We start from the raw sequence: 17,352 nt of genomic DNA on the forward strand, positions 1-17,352 counted from the left end.
TGTGAATAATCAGAGAGATGCCTGAGCCAAAGTCCTTGCCACAGAATGGGAAGCTGAGAAAGCATGCTATTGGCGCCTTCTCTTCAAGATTAGGGGGTGCGCCATTTCATCTAACGCACCCTCTTGTAAAACTGGTTATTTTGATATTCTTTTTTAATTATTGGTTATTTTTGATTTTTTTTTGAAAAAATTGATTATTTAAAAAAAATTCAAAATAATTAATCTTTATAATTACAAGTTAAATTTACTCGCGCGAGAGCACGTATTCTACCGGCTTTTTTATAAAAGAGAATTGAAACACAATTAAATTGCAGTTTTTCGATTTGTTTTATAATTTACGAATTTTATTTGAAAAAGTTTCTGTGTTTAAATGAATTTATTTCACAGTTTCTGTGTTTAAACGACTTAGTTCACATAGTTTGCATTAATTGAAATCGAATATAACCTTTAAATACCAAAATATCTCATCTTTACCCTGTCCCATGTCTTGTTTTCTTTATATATAATATTAGCTGTACAAACTATTTTATACACATAAATAAAACTCTATTTTACTGTAATTTATCTTATTTTTATATTATGGTTTTCTTACAAATACATGATACTTTCTTAATTTAATTGATTTTGTTAAACTGAATTAGCATTCGTTAGAGTGGAGGATAAACTTCCTTTTTCAACATAATACAATCTACAATGAAGAAAGAAGGAGGAACTTGATTATCTGAGAGAACATGATGCAGGGGTGAAACTAAATGATTAATAAAGTGTCCATTTGGCTTTGGCAGTCAATGTTTCACATTACAGTGTTATGTCTGTGTCTGCCATAACCACAAAGCCTCCAACCCTTCTCTCTCCATTTCTCGCCTAAAAAGAAGAGACAAACATCAAAGAGTCAAACCAAAACATTAACAAGGACACACTCCTCGGAATAACCAACAAATTACCTTATTGTCCCAACAAACCATTCAAAAATCTCTAATATGCCAAAATATTTCTCACTTTTTTAATAACCACTTTTACAAGTGACTAATCTTCATTAGAAAATTTCATGTACACACAGTGAAGGGTTTACCCTCACATATGACAAAAAACACAAAACACACTTAAAAAAAGTAAAGTAGTAATAATCAGTTTCTAAATGGTGTTATCTCAGATGGGTGCTCTTCACTCCACACTTGTCTACTTGATTTTCTTACATTCATTCAACACTGTTGCTTACAAGGATCAAGAATGGAGCAAAGCCACTGCAACTTACGCCAAAGACACAGAGGGATCCCTCATTACAGGTACTTCACCTCCTCCTCATTTGGTTCTTTCACATTAATAATCTTGTTTTCTCAAAAATGTACATGGCTGTTGCGGTTGCGCTGCAGAAGGAGCTTGTGGTTACGGAGATCTTCACAAAGCTAGCTACGGAAAGCACAGTGTTGGATTAAGCACAATTTTGTTCAACAGAGGGACTACGTGTGGGGCTTGCTACGAGATCAGATGTGTTGACCATATCTTGTGGTGTGTGCTTGGAAGCCCTTCTGTAATTGTTACCGCCACTGATTTCTGTCCTCCTAATTACGGTCTCTCAGTTGATTATGGTGGCTGGTGTAACTTTCCAAGACAACATTTTGAGTTGTCACAACCTGCATTTTCTGAAATTGCCAAAACAAAAGCCGATATTATTCCGGTTCAGTATAGAAGGTAGAGATAAAATAGAAGTGTTAGTGTTATATAGATTATTATCATATATATATGTGTGTAAATCTAAAGTTGAAATGTTTGTTTGTGTAAATGTGATGTAGAGTGAAGTGTGAAAGAAGTGGTGGGATGAAGTTTACAATGAGTGGAAGTTCTCATTTCTATCAAGTTCTAATTACTAATGTGGGGCAAGAAGGTGAAGTGTTTGCTGTGAAAGTGAAGGGATCTAGAACAGGATGGATACCAATGGCAAGGAATTGGGGAATGAATTGGCACTGCAATGTCAACCTTCAACATCAGCCTTTGTCCTTTAAGGTAACCAGCAGCACTGGAAAAACACTCGCATCTTACAATGTAGCACCATCAAACTGGCAATTTGGACAGACATTTCAAGGAAAACAATTTTAAGGAAAACTATGTATCATTCATGGAATCATGGTACACTAAGATCTGTATATTTGTTCTTCATGAATCATGATCAAATTGTTCCACTGTGAGTGAAAATATGATTGAACAACATTTTGTAATATAAAATCTTAGGCTAAATTATTTTTTGATACAAGTTTAATTTTAAATTGGATTTTAGTTCTTTATTTAAATAAATAAATAAATCAAGAACATTACTCTTAGAAAAATTATTTTGGTTGTCTAAAAACCTTTCTAATGATTTTAAGTCTTATTCAAGGCTTGTTTGATTTAGTTTTAAAAAACTGTTTTTTACTTTTTAAGAATTGAATAAATTAAAAACTTCTATGAGTTTTTAAAAATTATTTTCATTTTGTACTTTTAAAAATTGAATAAATTAAAAACATGTATGAATTTAATTATTTTCATTTTGTAGTTTTTAAAATTAAAAAACAAATATAGTTAAGATGAGTTTTAATTTTCAATATCCACTTTTAATAACTTTAAAATCAAAAGAAAAAAAAGGAAAAGTTGTTCTATTTACTAATTGTGTACCGTCATGGAACCAAAATTTAGCAGTGAATCATTGACTGCAAAGAACGACAGGGGACCTCAATCTCAGATGCGGGGGATGAGAGGTTGATAGGTAAGATTAACCCTCTAACGCTCAAATTAGTACGTGAAGGAGAAATGAATGAAATTTGAATTTTTAATTGTGTCCCTGAAACCATTCGCACACGTCCTTTACATAATGGAAGGGTAATAACTATTGCTTGAAAATGTGTGGTGTCACATACAAGTATACATGTTATTTTAAAGTAGCAAGTGATAGAATAGTAAGGATGTCGACCCCACAAGGAGTGAAAATAACTTAGATTGATTTGTAAAAATGTCTTTTGTAAATGAGCATGAGCAAAAAATAATAATAGTTGATGGTTGTCATATGTTCGGTTTGTAAAGTAAACAATAGCAAAAATACTTTGGTAAGAGAATGAATTAAGGAATGAAGAATATGTTGGGCAATGATTCGTTAATATGATTTTTCTATTATGTGTACAAGATATGCTAAGTCGTGTCAGAAGAGATCAAAATGTGATCTTTTGGTGTATTTCTACAACATCATAAACATATGCAAATAAAGCAAGAGGAAAAATTCCTAAGCCTCACCTGTAACTTTAATGCATGCCGGATTTCATTTCGAATGTTATATTTAATTGTAGCTCTTGATGCCTAAAGTAGCTAATCTAGTGAATATTTCTATCATACTATTTTCAATCACATTTATCATGAGTTCCATTTGTTGCTAGATTCCCCATAACAACAACCTTTCACCTTTTTCTAAGTTGATCAACCAAAGAATCAAATTTATAACATTATAATACATGATAAAATAAAGCACTAATAATTCATCATTTAACACAAAAGATTACTTCATATTAACTTCACATTGCTAAACATTCTTAAACACATAATAAAAAAGATATGAAAATCTAAGAGTAACTTCTTCGTCTTCTTGCAATCTTCAATTAGCAAGAGATGAGTTATGTCACGCCAATGATGGTAGCTTATACTTGAGATGATGAGAAGAAAAATTCTCAACTACTGTTCAGCTTGCTCTATTCACCAATTTCCACCAAGTGTATCTCTCTCTGAATTCTCTTAGTTGTTGAACCTCCTTACATTTCCTCCTAGAGGTCATTTTATAGCCAGGTTCATCTAGGGTTTTGTGGAGTCTTGGATCATGGATCTTTAAATATTCATTACGCTTGCCCCATAAGAATCAACAAGTTTCCCTTCAATTCTCCTTATTCGTACCATTGCTGAGCAAGGTACAACGACTTGTGGGAGACAAAGCGTCTTGTGTCAGACTAGTGGTGCAAGAAAAATAGCGGCGGTGCCTTGCAGCCGTTCTTTGTAGCAGGGAGACAAACTGGGCAATGTAGTGGTTGTACTATTATGTAGAATTTTGTCTTTTAGCGCCTTAATCTCTTTTTTATTTAATTCAAATGAACTCTATCCCGTTGCTTGGTGTCACATATGCCCTAAGGCAGTGAGTATCCATTCCTTTCATTCTTCATTTCATCTAGCTTTCTTCTCAAAGTTGGGATTAAAGTGTTGTTTCAGTACTCTCGTGCCATGACTCATCAATAATCATCTCTACACAAGTAACAAACACATAAAAACTCACAAAGAAGAGCACCTATTATGCTCTTTATAATTTACTAAAAAACAACAAAATGCACTAAATTAAACTAATAAATAACTGAATTAAAAGGATGAATTTAAGTGTTAAGGTCTATAATAACTCACAAAAAGTGAGTTATCTCACCTCCAAACATGAATCATTACATGTCCTTAGGTGATGCGACAAATAATATCAAAAAAAAATATTTACTTCCCTCCATCCCTTATTCTAGCAGCTCATTTCATATATCACCCAAAATATATCTAAGGGGATGGCATTCAAAAATTGGCACAACTCAGCCTTTTTACAAATTAGTTCTGTTAGTGTGTGTGTGCTTCCTGAAGCTGCCTGCCATGCCAAAACTTTTCAGTTAAGATAGTTATCCTAGATCCTAGTTTGATTATTTTATCCTATGGTCCAAGATTACATTTTGTCAGTTTCAGAATGGGCGTTTAACTATATTGCTCTTGGATTTTAGCTAATTTTGAACTTAGGGCTTCCACTTGCATTATTATTATTTTTCTTGATAAATTTTGCTAGAGGCTCCATCCTTTCACCTGACGGGATCTCACTTGTATTTAGTCCAACATGTTACTAATGGTGAAGACATCCACTGTTACTTCATTTTCAGGCACAAAAACTTGTTTCTCCAGTTTCAGGCACATGGACTTTATTTGTAATGCTCATTGACATTTTTCATTCTTTTTGCACACTTTTGTTTGTTTATTTGTAAAATGCAGTGTATCCTTGTGCTAGCTGATGACAATCTTACTAGAAACTGTACTAGTGTTGTTATCGAAGTAATACAAATGAATTCGTCTCTACAAGAATTATAAACTTAAAGCAACGTACATTATGCGATGTGATTAAAACAGTAAACAAGGGTTTTTTTTGTTTTTTTTGTCGAAAACGAAAGAGAGAAGTTTTTATAACAATTTTGATAAAATAAGTCATGTTTTATTGTCAGAATCCCCTTGTAGCACCTCAAATTTGCACCTTCCATTTTGTATATACATTTTCATTTTTAGGTCATTAACATTTGCATAGGTCATTGCATAGTTCATCAGTCACCAGGCAAGATGGGTCAAGAGATGATCAAAAGATTCAGTTGTGCAAGCAAGCAAGTGCATTTTCATTGGAAGCAAAGCCCTAGGGTTGGTTCAATGAGTTCATGTGACCTAGGGATCAGTTTGAAGTGGTTTGGCCAAAGTTTGGATGTTCAAAGCTCATCAGTTCATGTGCAATTCATCTAAAACCCTAGAAAGTCAACAAAAGTCAACTGTCAGTTCAATCATGGATTTGAAGGTGGGAGATGGTTAGAGAGGCCTCATTCATGTCCATACAAGTATCATTTGACATTTCAAACATCAACAATGAAGGATTTGAGGTCAGATGAAAACTTTCCAAAAATAGTAAGTGACCTGTAATTTGAAATTGCCAAAAATGGAAAGGTTTTCTCCTCAAGATTACATGACCAGAAAAGCTTCAAATGAAATTTTGTCCAACATGAAAGTTGAAGATCTTGCTCTCCCATTTCCAAAAAGTCCAAGATCATGAATTTCTCATGTATGTTTGAAGAGATATGGATCAATCATGGCTAAATGAACATGGAACTTCAAACATGCATAACTTTCAAACCATAAGGCCAAATGAAGTGGTTCTTTTTTGTACGTTCATGTCTTGACATACACTATCCAAATCATACATCACATGCCATGCATTCTCATTACATGAACATTTGGTTTTTCATTTGAATTTTGGAGGGAATTTTCAAATTTAAAAATGAAGCATTGTTTTCACATTCCAACACTTGCATTGGCTCTAAAATGAACTTTTGAGTGAATTTGATCCAAAATTCGTGCACTGTTCCATTGGTCTTCATGCATAAGGGTGAAATTGCAAATTTGCCTAAACACTCCATTCTCACTAATCCAATTACCATATGGCTAAGCATGATTAAGGACATGATTAAGAGCAAGTATATAAGCCAAATCATAACAGATTTCTGCATTAACAACATCACTTTTTCAGATCTAAATCCATTTTCACAAATTCTTCTCTCAAACTTTCATCAATTTTCTTCAAATACATTGCACTTTCCTTGATTCCTTCATCATCCATAAGCATTGTGGAGTATTATTGAAGCAAGATTCAGTGGAAATCGTGCAATTGGAAGCTGTTTGGAACTTGAAGCTCATCCATGGCAGTTGAGAATTTTGGAAGGATCGTGCTCATTTAAGCATCAATTCATCATCCATTCATCCATACAAGCACTGAGGAAGATCTGTTTGAGCTGTTCAAGGTCTGAATCAAGCTGTTCCACTTCTGCATCTTCATCAAGGTCAGAAATCAATTTCCATAATTCATGAAATTGTTAGGTGATTGTTGTAGATCCTTGAACACTGAGCAAGCTGAGCTTTAGATCACTGATTTCCATGCAGTATTGTGTTAGATATAGTGATTTGAAGTTTGAGGTGCAAAACTTAGTTGCTTCGATTTGCTTGTTATACGATGAATTAGATTAAACTAGGCATTGATCCTTGATGTATGTTGGAAGATGAACACAATGATATGATTATTTTGTGTTTCTGAGAAATTTGTTCTTGGCCTTGTATGAACATGATGAAGATGATAGGGTTTGCGTTTCCAGATTTGCTTTGATCTTCCAAAACCATTTCCAGCGCGCTTGCATGTGTTTGTGAGAAGCGCGTTTTCTGATTGGTGCATGAGCGCGTCCATGCTCAATTCTGATTGGCCAAGGCAATTTTAAATGAAACGGTGCGTTTAGCACCTGGCGCCACTTTTGAATTTTGGCCACAGTTCGAATCCTGGCTCTAGCTTCTTTTCAGATTGCATTTTCATTTTCTCTTTTCCCTCCATACTACATTCATACATACTTCACATGTTTTTTTATTTTTTCTTTCACTTTAAAAATTCATAACTAAATGATTAATCATCCAAAAAATGTGTGGATTTTTGCATTGTTCTCCTTATTGTTTTTAGTTTTTTTCATTATTTTTCCAGAAATTGTGCATGGATGGAAATTTGTTTGGCCTAGGGTTTGTGTGCATATGTTCATTTTGTGCTATACATTGCCATATCTCTTGTGAAATGATGAGTTTTAATCCAATGCCTATGAAATTTGACATGCTTAAACTAGACTTCATGATGGACATTTTGGTGTTGAGTTTGCAATTTTATCATGTGCCATTGCTGAGATATGATCTTGTGAATGTAGGTGTGACAATGTGTGTCACACCTTTGCTTGCTCAACTTGATTAATTTCTTTGCCATGCCAAATAAATTCCAATTGATGTGATTTTTTGTATGATGCTTTATATGGATGTTGTGAATGCTCATGATGTTTTGTGGAATTTTTGGATTCATTTTTGATTTGTTTGAGATTTTTAATTCTGGATGGCCATTTGTGCACTTTTGAATGGTCCTGAATTTCAATTGTTTGTGAAATGCTTATGCTTTGTCATATGGATATGAAATTTTGCACATTGCTTCTAGACATGTTGAAGTTTGTTTTGGCTTTGATTGGAGGTTTTTACCATGTTCCAATTCTGTTTTAGGTTTGTGCTAAGTTAATGCACCAAGTTGTGTCCTATTTGAGCTTGTTTTGATTGCCTTACCTTATGAAATTTGATTGCCATGCTTAAACTTGTCCAAATGCCCTAATTTTTGGTGTGGTGATCATGTTGTGTATTCTGTTTAGCCATGATTTTTCTTATGATTAATTGAATCATTTTGGAATTAATGTGCATTTGTTCATTCTGTTGCCTCAATGTGCTTTCAACTTGCATACCTTGCCATGATTGGTTTGTGAAATGAATTTGGTGCATGATTTTGACATGAGACTTTTTTGATTGTTTTCTTAATTGATTGAACTTGATTCATGTTGAATTCCATGTTCTGTTTTGGATTTTTTCTCCCTCTTTGACCCTAGGCCTTGCCCTAGTGGTTTGTGACTCACAGTTGAGTTTTGATTTCAGGTTAAGAGACACATTGCCATAGTTGATGATGCTCACTCATTTGGATTGATGTTTGCTTGATTGGTTAACCTTGAGTTGTTTAGTAGGTGGCTTTTAGCTCATTTGAGTTGAGCTTGTGGCTTGCACCTTGTTGCATTGTTTGTTGGACTGTGTACTGCTGACTATTGACTGTATGTTTGACTTTTTGAGTTGTATACTGATTGAGTTAGATTTTTTCAGGTACATAAGTTGCTATAGTTCTTTTGAACTTGCTTTTGCTTTGCTTGGTTGCTTAACCATTTGAGGTATAACTCACTGACTTCATGTAGTCTGGAAGACCTGTCCTGTTATGTGGGGAAGGCACCTGTCTGAAGTCCTCCTTAAGAGGCAATGCTTGTGTTTGTTTATCTTTGTTCCTGTACATATCAAAGACCTCCTAAGTGAAGAGGCATTGGCAGATACAAGGGATGTGCAATCCATCCCCTGCTATTCAGTTGAGTCATCCCTCTTGCTCACACCATTGTGTTGATGCATTATGGATATTAACCCAAGATCCAGTTGTGTCAGTCATGTGGAGTAGAGTCCCACTTTCTGGACTCCCACACTTTCATTTGTCTGAAGCTCTCCCAGGCCAGGGATAAGAGCTGTGAGGTCTTACCCTCACTTCCCATTTCATCTGCTTCACCCTAACTCTCAATGTTAGGGTTAAGAGCTAACATCATCCTGATACAGTGGCTTGTTTGTTGAGGTTGATATGACCCCTTGACTAAAGCCTAACCTTGTTTGAGCCTCTCTGTTTGTATATAGAGTGTCTGCTTGCTTTGTGCTTGTATGTATCTGTTTGTGCTGTTAGGATAGCTTGCTCCCTGTGCAAGTTAGATAGAAACTTTAACTTAGGGATCGTATGCATGATAACTTCTAGGCTCGAGTCGTAGTCTCCCTAGTAGTTTGTGTCTCCCTTTGTTTCTGGTTAGGCTAGTCCTTTTTCCCTGTGTAGGGGAACTACGTCGCCCTGATCCTCATACCAGATGAGGTACGTAGGCAGGAGATTGAGCTGATCTCTCCGGGCAACCTTTTGTTTTTGTCCATTTGTGTGTGTTAGGAGATGAATGTAAGACCAGCGATTGGCATTCCGTATCCTATTGTTGTGTGCTTGGAGTCCGATATAAGTCCAGCGATTAGCATTTGGTTTCCAGTGTGGGTTTGTTGGTTCGGAGTCTGATGTAAGTCCAGCGATTGGCATTCGGTTTCCATGTTTGCCTGTTTTGTGTGGAGTCTGACGTAAGTCCAGCGATTGGCAGTCGGTTTCCTGTGTTGGTTTTGTTTGGCGTGTGTTAGCCGAGCTACGAGTGCTCTGATTCTTCTCTAGTCCAAGAAGATACATATGCATAGGATGCGACATCCTAGCGAGCACGTTTCCCCTGTCCCGAACTACGTCGACTCTGATGTCTATGCCTGACAGACTACGTAGGCCCAGGATGCGATATCCTGCCGAGTTAGTTTCTTTTGTCTTTCCTGTGTCTCTTTCAGCCAGTGTGTGCAGTTTGTGTTCAGTTTTAGCAACCTTTATCCTTCCTTTTGAGCGTGGATCCCGTCGAGTACGACGGATGCGTAGGGGTGCTAATACCTTCCCTTCGCATAACCGACTCCCGATCCCATCTCTCTCTGGTCGCGAGACCATGTCTTTTCCAGGTTTACTTCGAGCGTTTCCTTTCCCTCTTTTGGGATAAATAACGCACGGTGGCGGCTCTGTTGTTTTGTTTCCCCGCCGGTTTTTCGCGTAATGCGACACCCCTATTTCTACTTGATTAATGAAATGCGCATTAACAGACATGCATTGAATACAAAGTTACACGATGAATTAACTCTGCCACTACACCCAATCTCTTGGCTTGTAGCTCACTAACCTAAGCGTCAACTCCCCGATTCCTCAGGCCAATTGTAACGTCAGACTAGAAAAATAAGCTCGTTAATCCCTTAGTCACAATTCCTAATTATTATATCCCTAATCAATTAGCAAATTCAACATTTAAATTATGTCAGATAAACAACCCTAGGGTCAGTAGTCACTATTTATCAAGATCAATTCGAATGCTGTAACAAACAAAAAGCATTGTCCATAATCAATAACTAAATAATAACAAAGATTCAAAGCAATTACATTAACAACATCAGATCATATGTCCCAATCATGTAGAAATAGGTTCATTATTAAATAGAACCTAGCCTATGAGAAATCTAGCTACTCATGCTGAAATAATTCAATACCATAAGTGTAGATTCAAAGAACATGAAAATCACTGAAGAATGAGCTCTCTAATGGCTTCAATGGCCTCCAAAAGCTCTAAAATCGCTCTTTAACGTCACTTTCTACTCCTTGGAATCAACCATTTTTTCTTCTCCACCTTTTCCTTATAAAGCAGTCAGAAAAACGTGTCAGCAAAAAGCAACAACACGGATGCGCCATATGATAACGCGGGCGCGTTGCACAATCATTAACTCAACACAGATGCCTTATAGCTTAATGTTGGCAAGTAAAATCCAGAGGCGAATCTGTTTGTTTTGTTCCTTTTTCCACATTTTCTCAATAAGTGTTTTTCTTTGCCCAAAAGTGTTTTTCACTCTTTTGCCTCTAACTTGCTCATTTCTTATCAGATTTGGTCGATTTTTCTAGCTAAATGACGTGCACTGATAGCTCGTCATCACAATCTCAAACTTGAATTGTTGCCTGTCCTTAAATAACCTATTTGCACACTGAAAATTTTCAAAAATAAATTACAAACCTTACCACATGAATGTCAATTGTTTTTGCTGATCGAGACGTCCATTCCCTGCTTTGATTTCACTAATTCAGATTAGTTCTTCTAGAACCAGTACTCAACCTATCTTCGTGCTCACAATTAAGCACTCAATTGCAAAGGTGTTCACTCAATGAACGTAAAAGAGTAAAAAATAAATGAATTTGTAACTCATCTGCAAAATCACTCAGATCATATTTAAACACACATTTGAAGACTTTTAAGGTTGTATTTTGGCTTATGTCAGGATAAGATAACTTTTTGGATAATCGGCGTAAACCTTTGAGTTATGTACTTATTTGTCCTTCCGTTATCTTCTTCCTTTCATATCACCCATTCTTTCATATTGGGTATTAGATATTTTTCAAATTTGTCATCACTTTCTTTTCTTTCTCATCATTTTTGTGTGTGTGGAAAATGCCATGCTTTTGACATCTTATATTTTTTTCTTTTTCTTTTTATATGACCAAATTCTCTAGTACCCCCAACCCCAAACTTAAATGTTGCTAACTTCCAAGAGAAACCCCAAACTTAGTGATTAGTTCATACTGAAAAGAAAATCTATCTTCCTAACTTTAAGGAGGGTGGAAAGATTTTTATCTTTCAAGTCAGAGGCTTATAATAGGCCAAGTCACCGAAGGAAAGGCCAAGGCTCAAATTGGTTAATAAGGTATATCAATCATAATGCAAGAGTGGTTTACAAGGCCGTAGAGTTTTCAGAAACAACTGTCTTTATATGTCTTTATCAGATCAACTAATTAAAATAGATAAAATACAAATCCTAGATATTACAAATGCATATATACACTCAGAAAAAGAAATAAGTAAACAATGGAAATATTTGGGCCCAAACCTCACTTTATTAGATATTTGGAGGTTGAGTACAAGCAGTGGTGTCCCTTTTCTTCATTAATCATCACTCCGCTCGATCACTCCAATCTAGATCACTTGATTTACTTTTTATTATGATTGCTTTTCTATTCAATGGTAAGGCAACAACTAAACTGAAAAAGAAACATACATAAACAAATTCATCAATTAAAGAGAACTAAACAGTAAAAAATTCGGACAAAGCAATTTCTTAGGAGCTCCCCCTCTTCATCAGATTGGTACATATGAGACACATAACAAAAAAAAAATACAACTAAGACTGTTGAGTTATAAACTATCGTCCGAGCGATAAAAGTCACGAAGCTAATTGCTTATTCTACTTCCCTTTAGATTTTATACACATTCAACACACACATTAAAAATATCAAAGCACCAAAAGTTCAAAACATGTTGAAATTTAAATTTAGATGAAATTAAATTAACTCGACTAAATATAAAATATGTTACCATATTGCGGGTTACCTCCCATGCAACACTTATTTAAGGTCCTTAGCTTGATCATTTGCTTCTCTGTTAGGAGGACATATATGATACAAAGAACATATCATACTTCTCCTTCCTCTTGTTTGGCAGGATTCCCATGAACTTGAGGAATCAATGATGTGGTTCCCAAATCTTCTTTGGCTCAGTAATAGCGAACAAATCATATATGAAGTCTAATACTTTATTAATTTCTTCACTTCCGTCTAATTTGTTTCCAAAGTAGCTCTTGCGGACACACTGTGGTTGAAGATGTCCAGGTTGGATATCTATGTCTAAGTAAACTTTTTCCTTTGAAACTTCATCCATAACCAGACCACCCTCTCATGATCTTCTTGCTCTTTTTCCAAGGCTATTCTTTACCTCAGATTTTTCTATTCTTGATTCAATTATTTCATTCAGTGGTGTGATTTGGATATTCTTTTGTAAAGTGGATAACCATCAACATCAACAATTGTATCTTTAGTGAAGTTTTTGGGAAAGTACTTGGAACATTTTCTATTTTTTGTGCATAATGATGACAACCGTGATAGACCACGTGGACCATGGATCATATGTGCCTTCTTTAAGTAGTATAAGGTTGGATGAAGTTGATGGTATGGAATCATAACACAAATTATGTTGTCTATGTCTGAAGGCGTTGGATATTTACTTTGTGGGTGTAAGAAGATTAAAATGTGAGCATGTGGTAACCCTCTTTTTTGAAATTCAATAATATACATAATTGAAACATAAATCAAAATGAATAGAAGTTCTTAAAATAACATATGTTTAAAAATAAAAGTTCTAATTGAAGGTTGAATACTTACATGCCAAAAATCTTCCAAGAACATGTATTTTTGTTATGCTAGTCATGAGTTCATCAAATTTTATTTTGAAGACTTTAAAAATGATATTAGGTCTATCACATGGCTTTAATTTCTTTTTTGACAACAACCGTGTAATCTCAAGCCAAGTAGGGTTGTAGGTAAAAGTTCTAAATAAATAAGGGAACCCAAATGAACTTGAAATATCCATACCATCCAAATAAATTTGATCCATGTATCGCTTGTTTCCCACAAAAGAAGATGGTAACAAACTCGCTTTCCTCTTTTGATATTTTTCTGTTGTTGACTACTTGCACATTGGTCATGTAGTTTTTGATATTTTTCAACTCTTAACTTAGATTGTTTCTTCCTCAACCAATTAAGATGTTCGGACTCTATCATTGTATACCCATCAACTAAGAACTGTTGGAAAAGTCTTCTTGAATAGAGTAATGTTTTAACTTGTGCGATTTTGTAAACAAAAAGAAAGACAATATTTTATGGTTTGACGATTTTTCTCGGTAACCAAATGTTCAGTAGTTCCTTCATGGGTAATTTGGAGGATGTCCCACATTTCTTATGCATTTTGCATTAAGAAACTCACAAAAACTCATCAAGACCGAGAGCGGTATTGATGACAACTCTCGTCTTCATTATATAATCATATTTGTCACACACATTCCCATGAATCTTGCACTCTCTTTGTCTTGAAATTTTCATCTCTTCATATCGATTGATTTGGTTACTTCTCTATCTTCATGCATAAAAATCAAACCTCCCACTCTATGTTTGAACACTCTAATTTTGTACAAGCTAAAATCATTAATGTTAGATTTTTAAAAAGGAAAAAATTCAAAGATTGAACAAAATTAACATAAAATTCATTTTCTCCAATTATTTTAGTCATGAAATAATTGTTTTTTCACCCACCTATCAAATAACAACCTACAAATGAATATTAGGGTATTGTGAAAGTTGAAGAATGAGAGTTTTTGAAATAAATATGTGCCTCAATTGAAGTTATCAACAATGGGTAGGTTCCAAGTTTTTAAATAAAATATTAGATTTTTAGTAGCAATAGGACTTGAAAGATACATACAAAGTTTTGAAGCTGAATCATCTATTTTTACAAAAATAATAGAACTCAAATGTTAGAGAAAAGAACACGAATAAATAAAATTAAATTTTTTATATTAATGATACAATTAGAACATGTATATTAATTTCATTGGTGATGCAATAAAAACATCAATCTGCATAAAAAACTAAGTGTACATCTCGAAAAATTAGTTGACTAACCGAGGTATGAGATCGATGGAACCTATTCGTGCACCCGAGCTCTTTATAATTGAATTGAAATAACAACTGAGTAGGGTGAGTTCATTAGGCCGGATATTCATGCTACCATTTACAAGTCAGAACCCATGTATGACATCAGACCTATTAATCGGAACCAGGGTATGATATCATACCTATTAATCAGAATTTGGTTAGAACATCAGAATAAGCAAGACGAACCCGATCTCCTATAGAGTAAAAGTGATCCCATCAGTAGAGGTCGGGCTCGATGATAAGGCCAGGACGCAATTTGAAAGGTCATAAGAGATGGTTACTATATGATACATTATGGCAGGGAGGTACAATTATTAAAGAGGCAATTGTTAAAAGGAAATTATAAGGGGCGACATACGTTATTAACATGAGAATTTATGAAGGATATGAAGAGTCAGGAAAGAGGAGAATGAAACCTATCAATAGGAGGATCCTTGGAGGGTAGAAGAGAAGCAATAAACACGAAAACCTCACATAACAGACACTCCAACCATTCATTTTAGGCTCTCCTTGAACTAGAATAAGGAAGTCAAAATTTTAGTGTTTTTAGCAAGAACGTTTGGCGCCCACCGTGGGGCCTCAGTAAAACTTGCCCAGGCCATGCAAAAACCATCACCAAAGCGTTAGTACTTCGGACAGACGATGTCAGAATCTTCTCTAAGTCGAAGTGACCCACCTCCGCCTCCAAATATAACTCAATTGCTCGCGGTGGTAGAAGCACTTCGTCAACAAAACAAAGCCTTGCAAGACATTGTCCAAGTCTTGAAATCACAAAGTCTTCAAGATATATATATATATATATATATATATATATATATATATATATATATATATATATATATATATATATATATATATATATATATATATATATATATATATATATATATATATATATATATATATATATATATATATATATATATATATATATATAAAAGAGGAGTCTCTAGACTCTCAGCCTTTATCCGAAGCTATTTGGATGGTCAGGTCCTAAATAACTTCAACCCACCATCGTTAGTATCTCTAAATGGTAAGATTGACCCCCAAGAGCACATTATTTCCATTAAAAATCAAATGGCCATAGTAGGAGATTTTGATTCACTCAAATGTAAGCTCATGGTCAGGACCTTTAAGGAAGGTTCCTTAAGATGGTATATGAGTCTACCCAGGTTCTCGATCATCAACTACCTAAACTTAAACAAGATGATGGTACACCACTCTTCGGCAAGTAAGCATATGAAAGTGTCGACTACCAGTCTATTTAATGTCCGAGAAGGGATCGCGAAATCTATTTAGGAATTTATGGCTAGATTCAATGAAGAAACAATTAAGGCATCCCATCCGAATCAAGAAATGTTTGTCGGAGCATTTCAGCACGGTCTCAAAGCCAGGAAATTCAATGAATCTTTAGCACAAAAGTCAGCATCCAACATGGACGAGGTTATCACCCGAGCGGAATGTTACATCAAAGGAGAAGAAAGTAACTTGAAAAAAAATCCCGATATGCAAAAGATAAAGTGAGGACTAAAGAAGAAGGAACATGACATAGGAAGGAATACTTTAAGCTAGGACCCAGAGACCGGAAAATAGCAAGGTCATCCTAGCGACTGTTTAAAAAAGAGCAGGATTACACACCATTAAACACTAGGTGTAAATACATCTTAAATGAGGTTTATCACCTTAAATTTATCCCTAGACCGGTGGTCCCAAAGGGGTGCATATTATAATGGGAAAAGAGGGAAGTGCATGGTGTGCATATCATAGTCTTCGAGGACACCACACAGAAAATTGCCACCAGCTGAAAAAAGAAATTGAGATATTAATTTAGAGAGGTCGATTATTTTCGTATGTTAAATACATGTGAGGTCAACCTGGAAAAAGAAGGCCTCCTTGAGAAGACCCCAATTTGGAAAATCCTACACAAAAGAAGAGGAAGATTACAAAAGAAGCCCGTGACACCAGGATAACCTGTCATACACTAAATATAATAGCAGGAGGATACATGGGAGGAGGAGAAACTAGCTCAGCTAGGAAAAGGTATGCTTGGTCGGTAATGCATACTGAAGAAAAGTTGCTGTTAGAAGGAAGAGAAGATTCAGTTGTATAAGTTTCTTTAGAAAGGACTAGTGTTGGCCCACGAAAATGATCCCATTGTGATTAAGGTACAAATATGGGATTAGAGCATAAATAGAGTCTTGATAGACCCTGACAGCTCAACAAATGTCTTGTACTAGGATGCATTCAAAGGGATGAATTTTGATACCACTGAGTTACTCATGTTCAAAGGTACTTTGGTAGGATTCTCTAGAGAGCATGTAAAAGTACTAGGGAATCTTCCCATAATGAACACCTTCGGTAGTAGAGACCATGCGAAGAGCATCCAGGTAAGATATCTAATTACCAATGCAGCATCCCCTTATACCATTATTATTGGTAGGCCCTCAGTCAATGCTCTAAAAGAAATTTTGTCCACCTGTATCTTACATTAAAGTATCCCTTAGAAGATGGCTGAGTTAGAATAGTGAAAGGTGACAAAGGAATAGCCAGGAAATGTTATAAAAATAGTTTGAGATTGAAAAGAAGGCATTATGTTGACGAACCACTCAAGGATGATCAATTAAAAGTAAACTCAATAAATATCGATCAAAGAGAGGATCTACCTAAGAACCCACTAACAAATAGTGGGAGTACCAGAAGTATGCAGAGCGACGACCAATCAGTCCATCCAACTCAGAACGGAGCTAGTCAGATATTGAGAGATGACGATAGAAGTATTGGAGTCAGCT

At 35.2% G+C, this 17,352-nt stretch overlaps 1 protein-coding gene across 1 annotated transcript; it reads left to right on the top strand.

Moving 5' to 3' along the window:
* Positions 1-904: 904 nt before the first annotated feature.
* Positions 905-2,248, top strand: LOC127086374 (expansin-A20). Its single transcript, XM_051027134.1, has 3 exons — positions 905-1,286; positions 1,374-1,692; positions 1,794-2,248. Exons 1-3 carry the CDS (start codon positions 1,139-1,141, stop codon positions 2,095-2,097), a joined length of 771 nt encoding a protein of 256 aa, XP_050883091.1. The 5' UTR covers positions 905-1,138; the 3' UTR covers positions 2,098-2,248.
* The last annotated feature ends 15,104 nt before the right edge of the window (positions 2,249-17,352 follow it).

The sequence above is a fragment of the Lathyrus oleraceus genome, chromosome 5 (assembly GCF_024323335.1).
Source record: "Lathyrus oleraceus cultivar Zhongwan6 chromosome 5, CAAS_Psat_ZW6_1.0, whole genome shotgun sequence".
Lineage (NCBI taxonomy): Eukaryota > Viridiplantae > Streptophyta > Magnoliopsida > Fabales > Fabaceae > Lathyrus > Lathyrus oleraceus.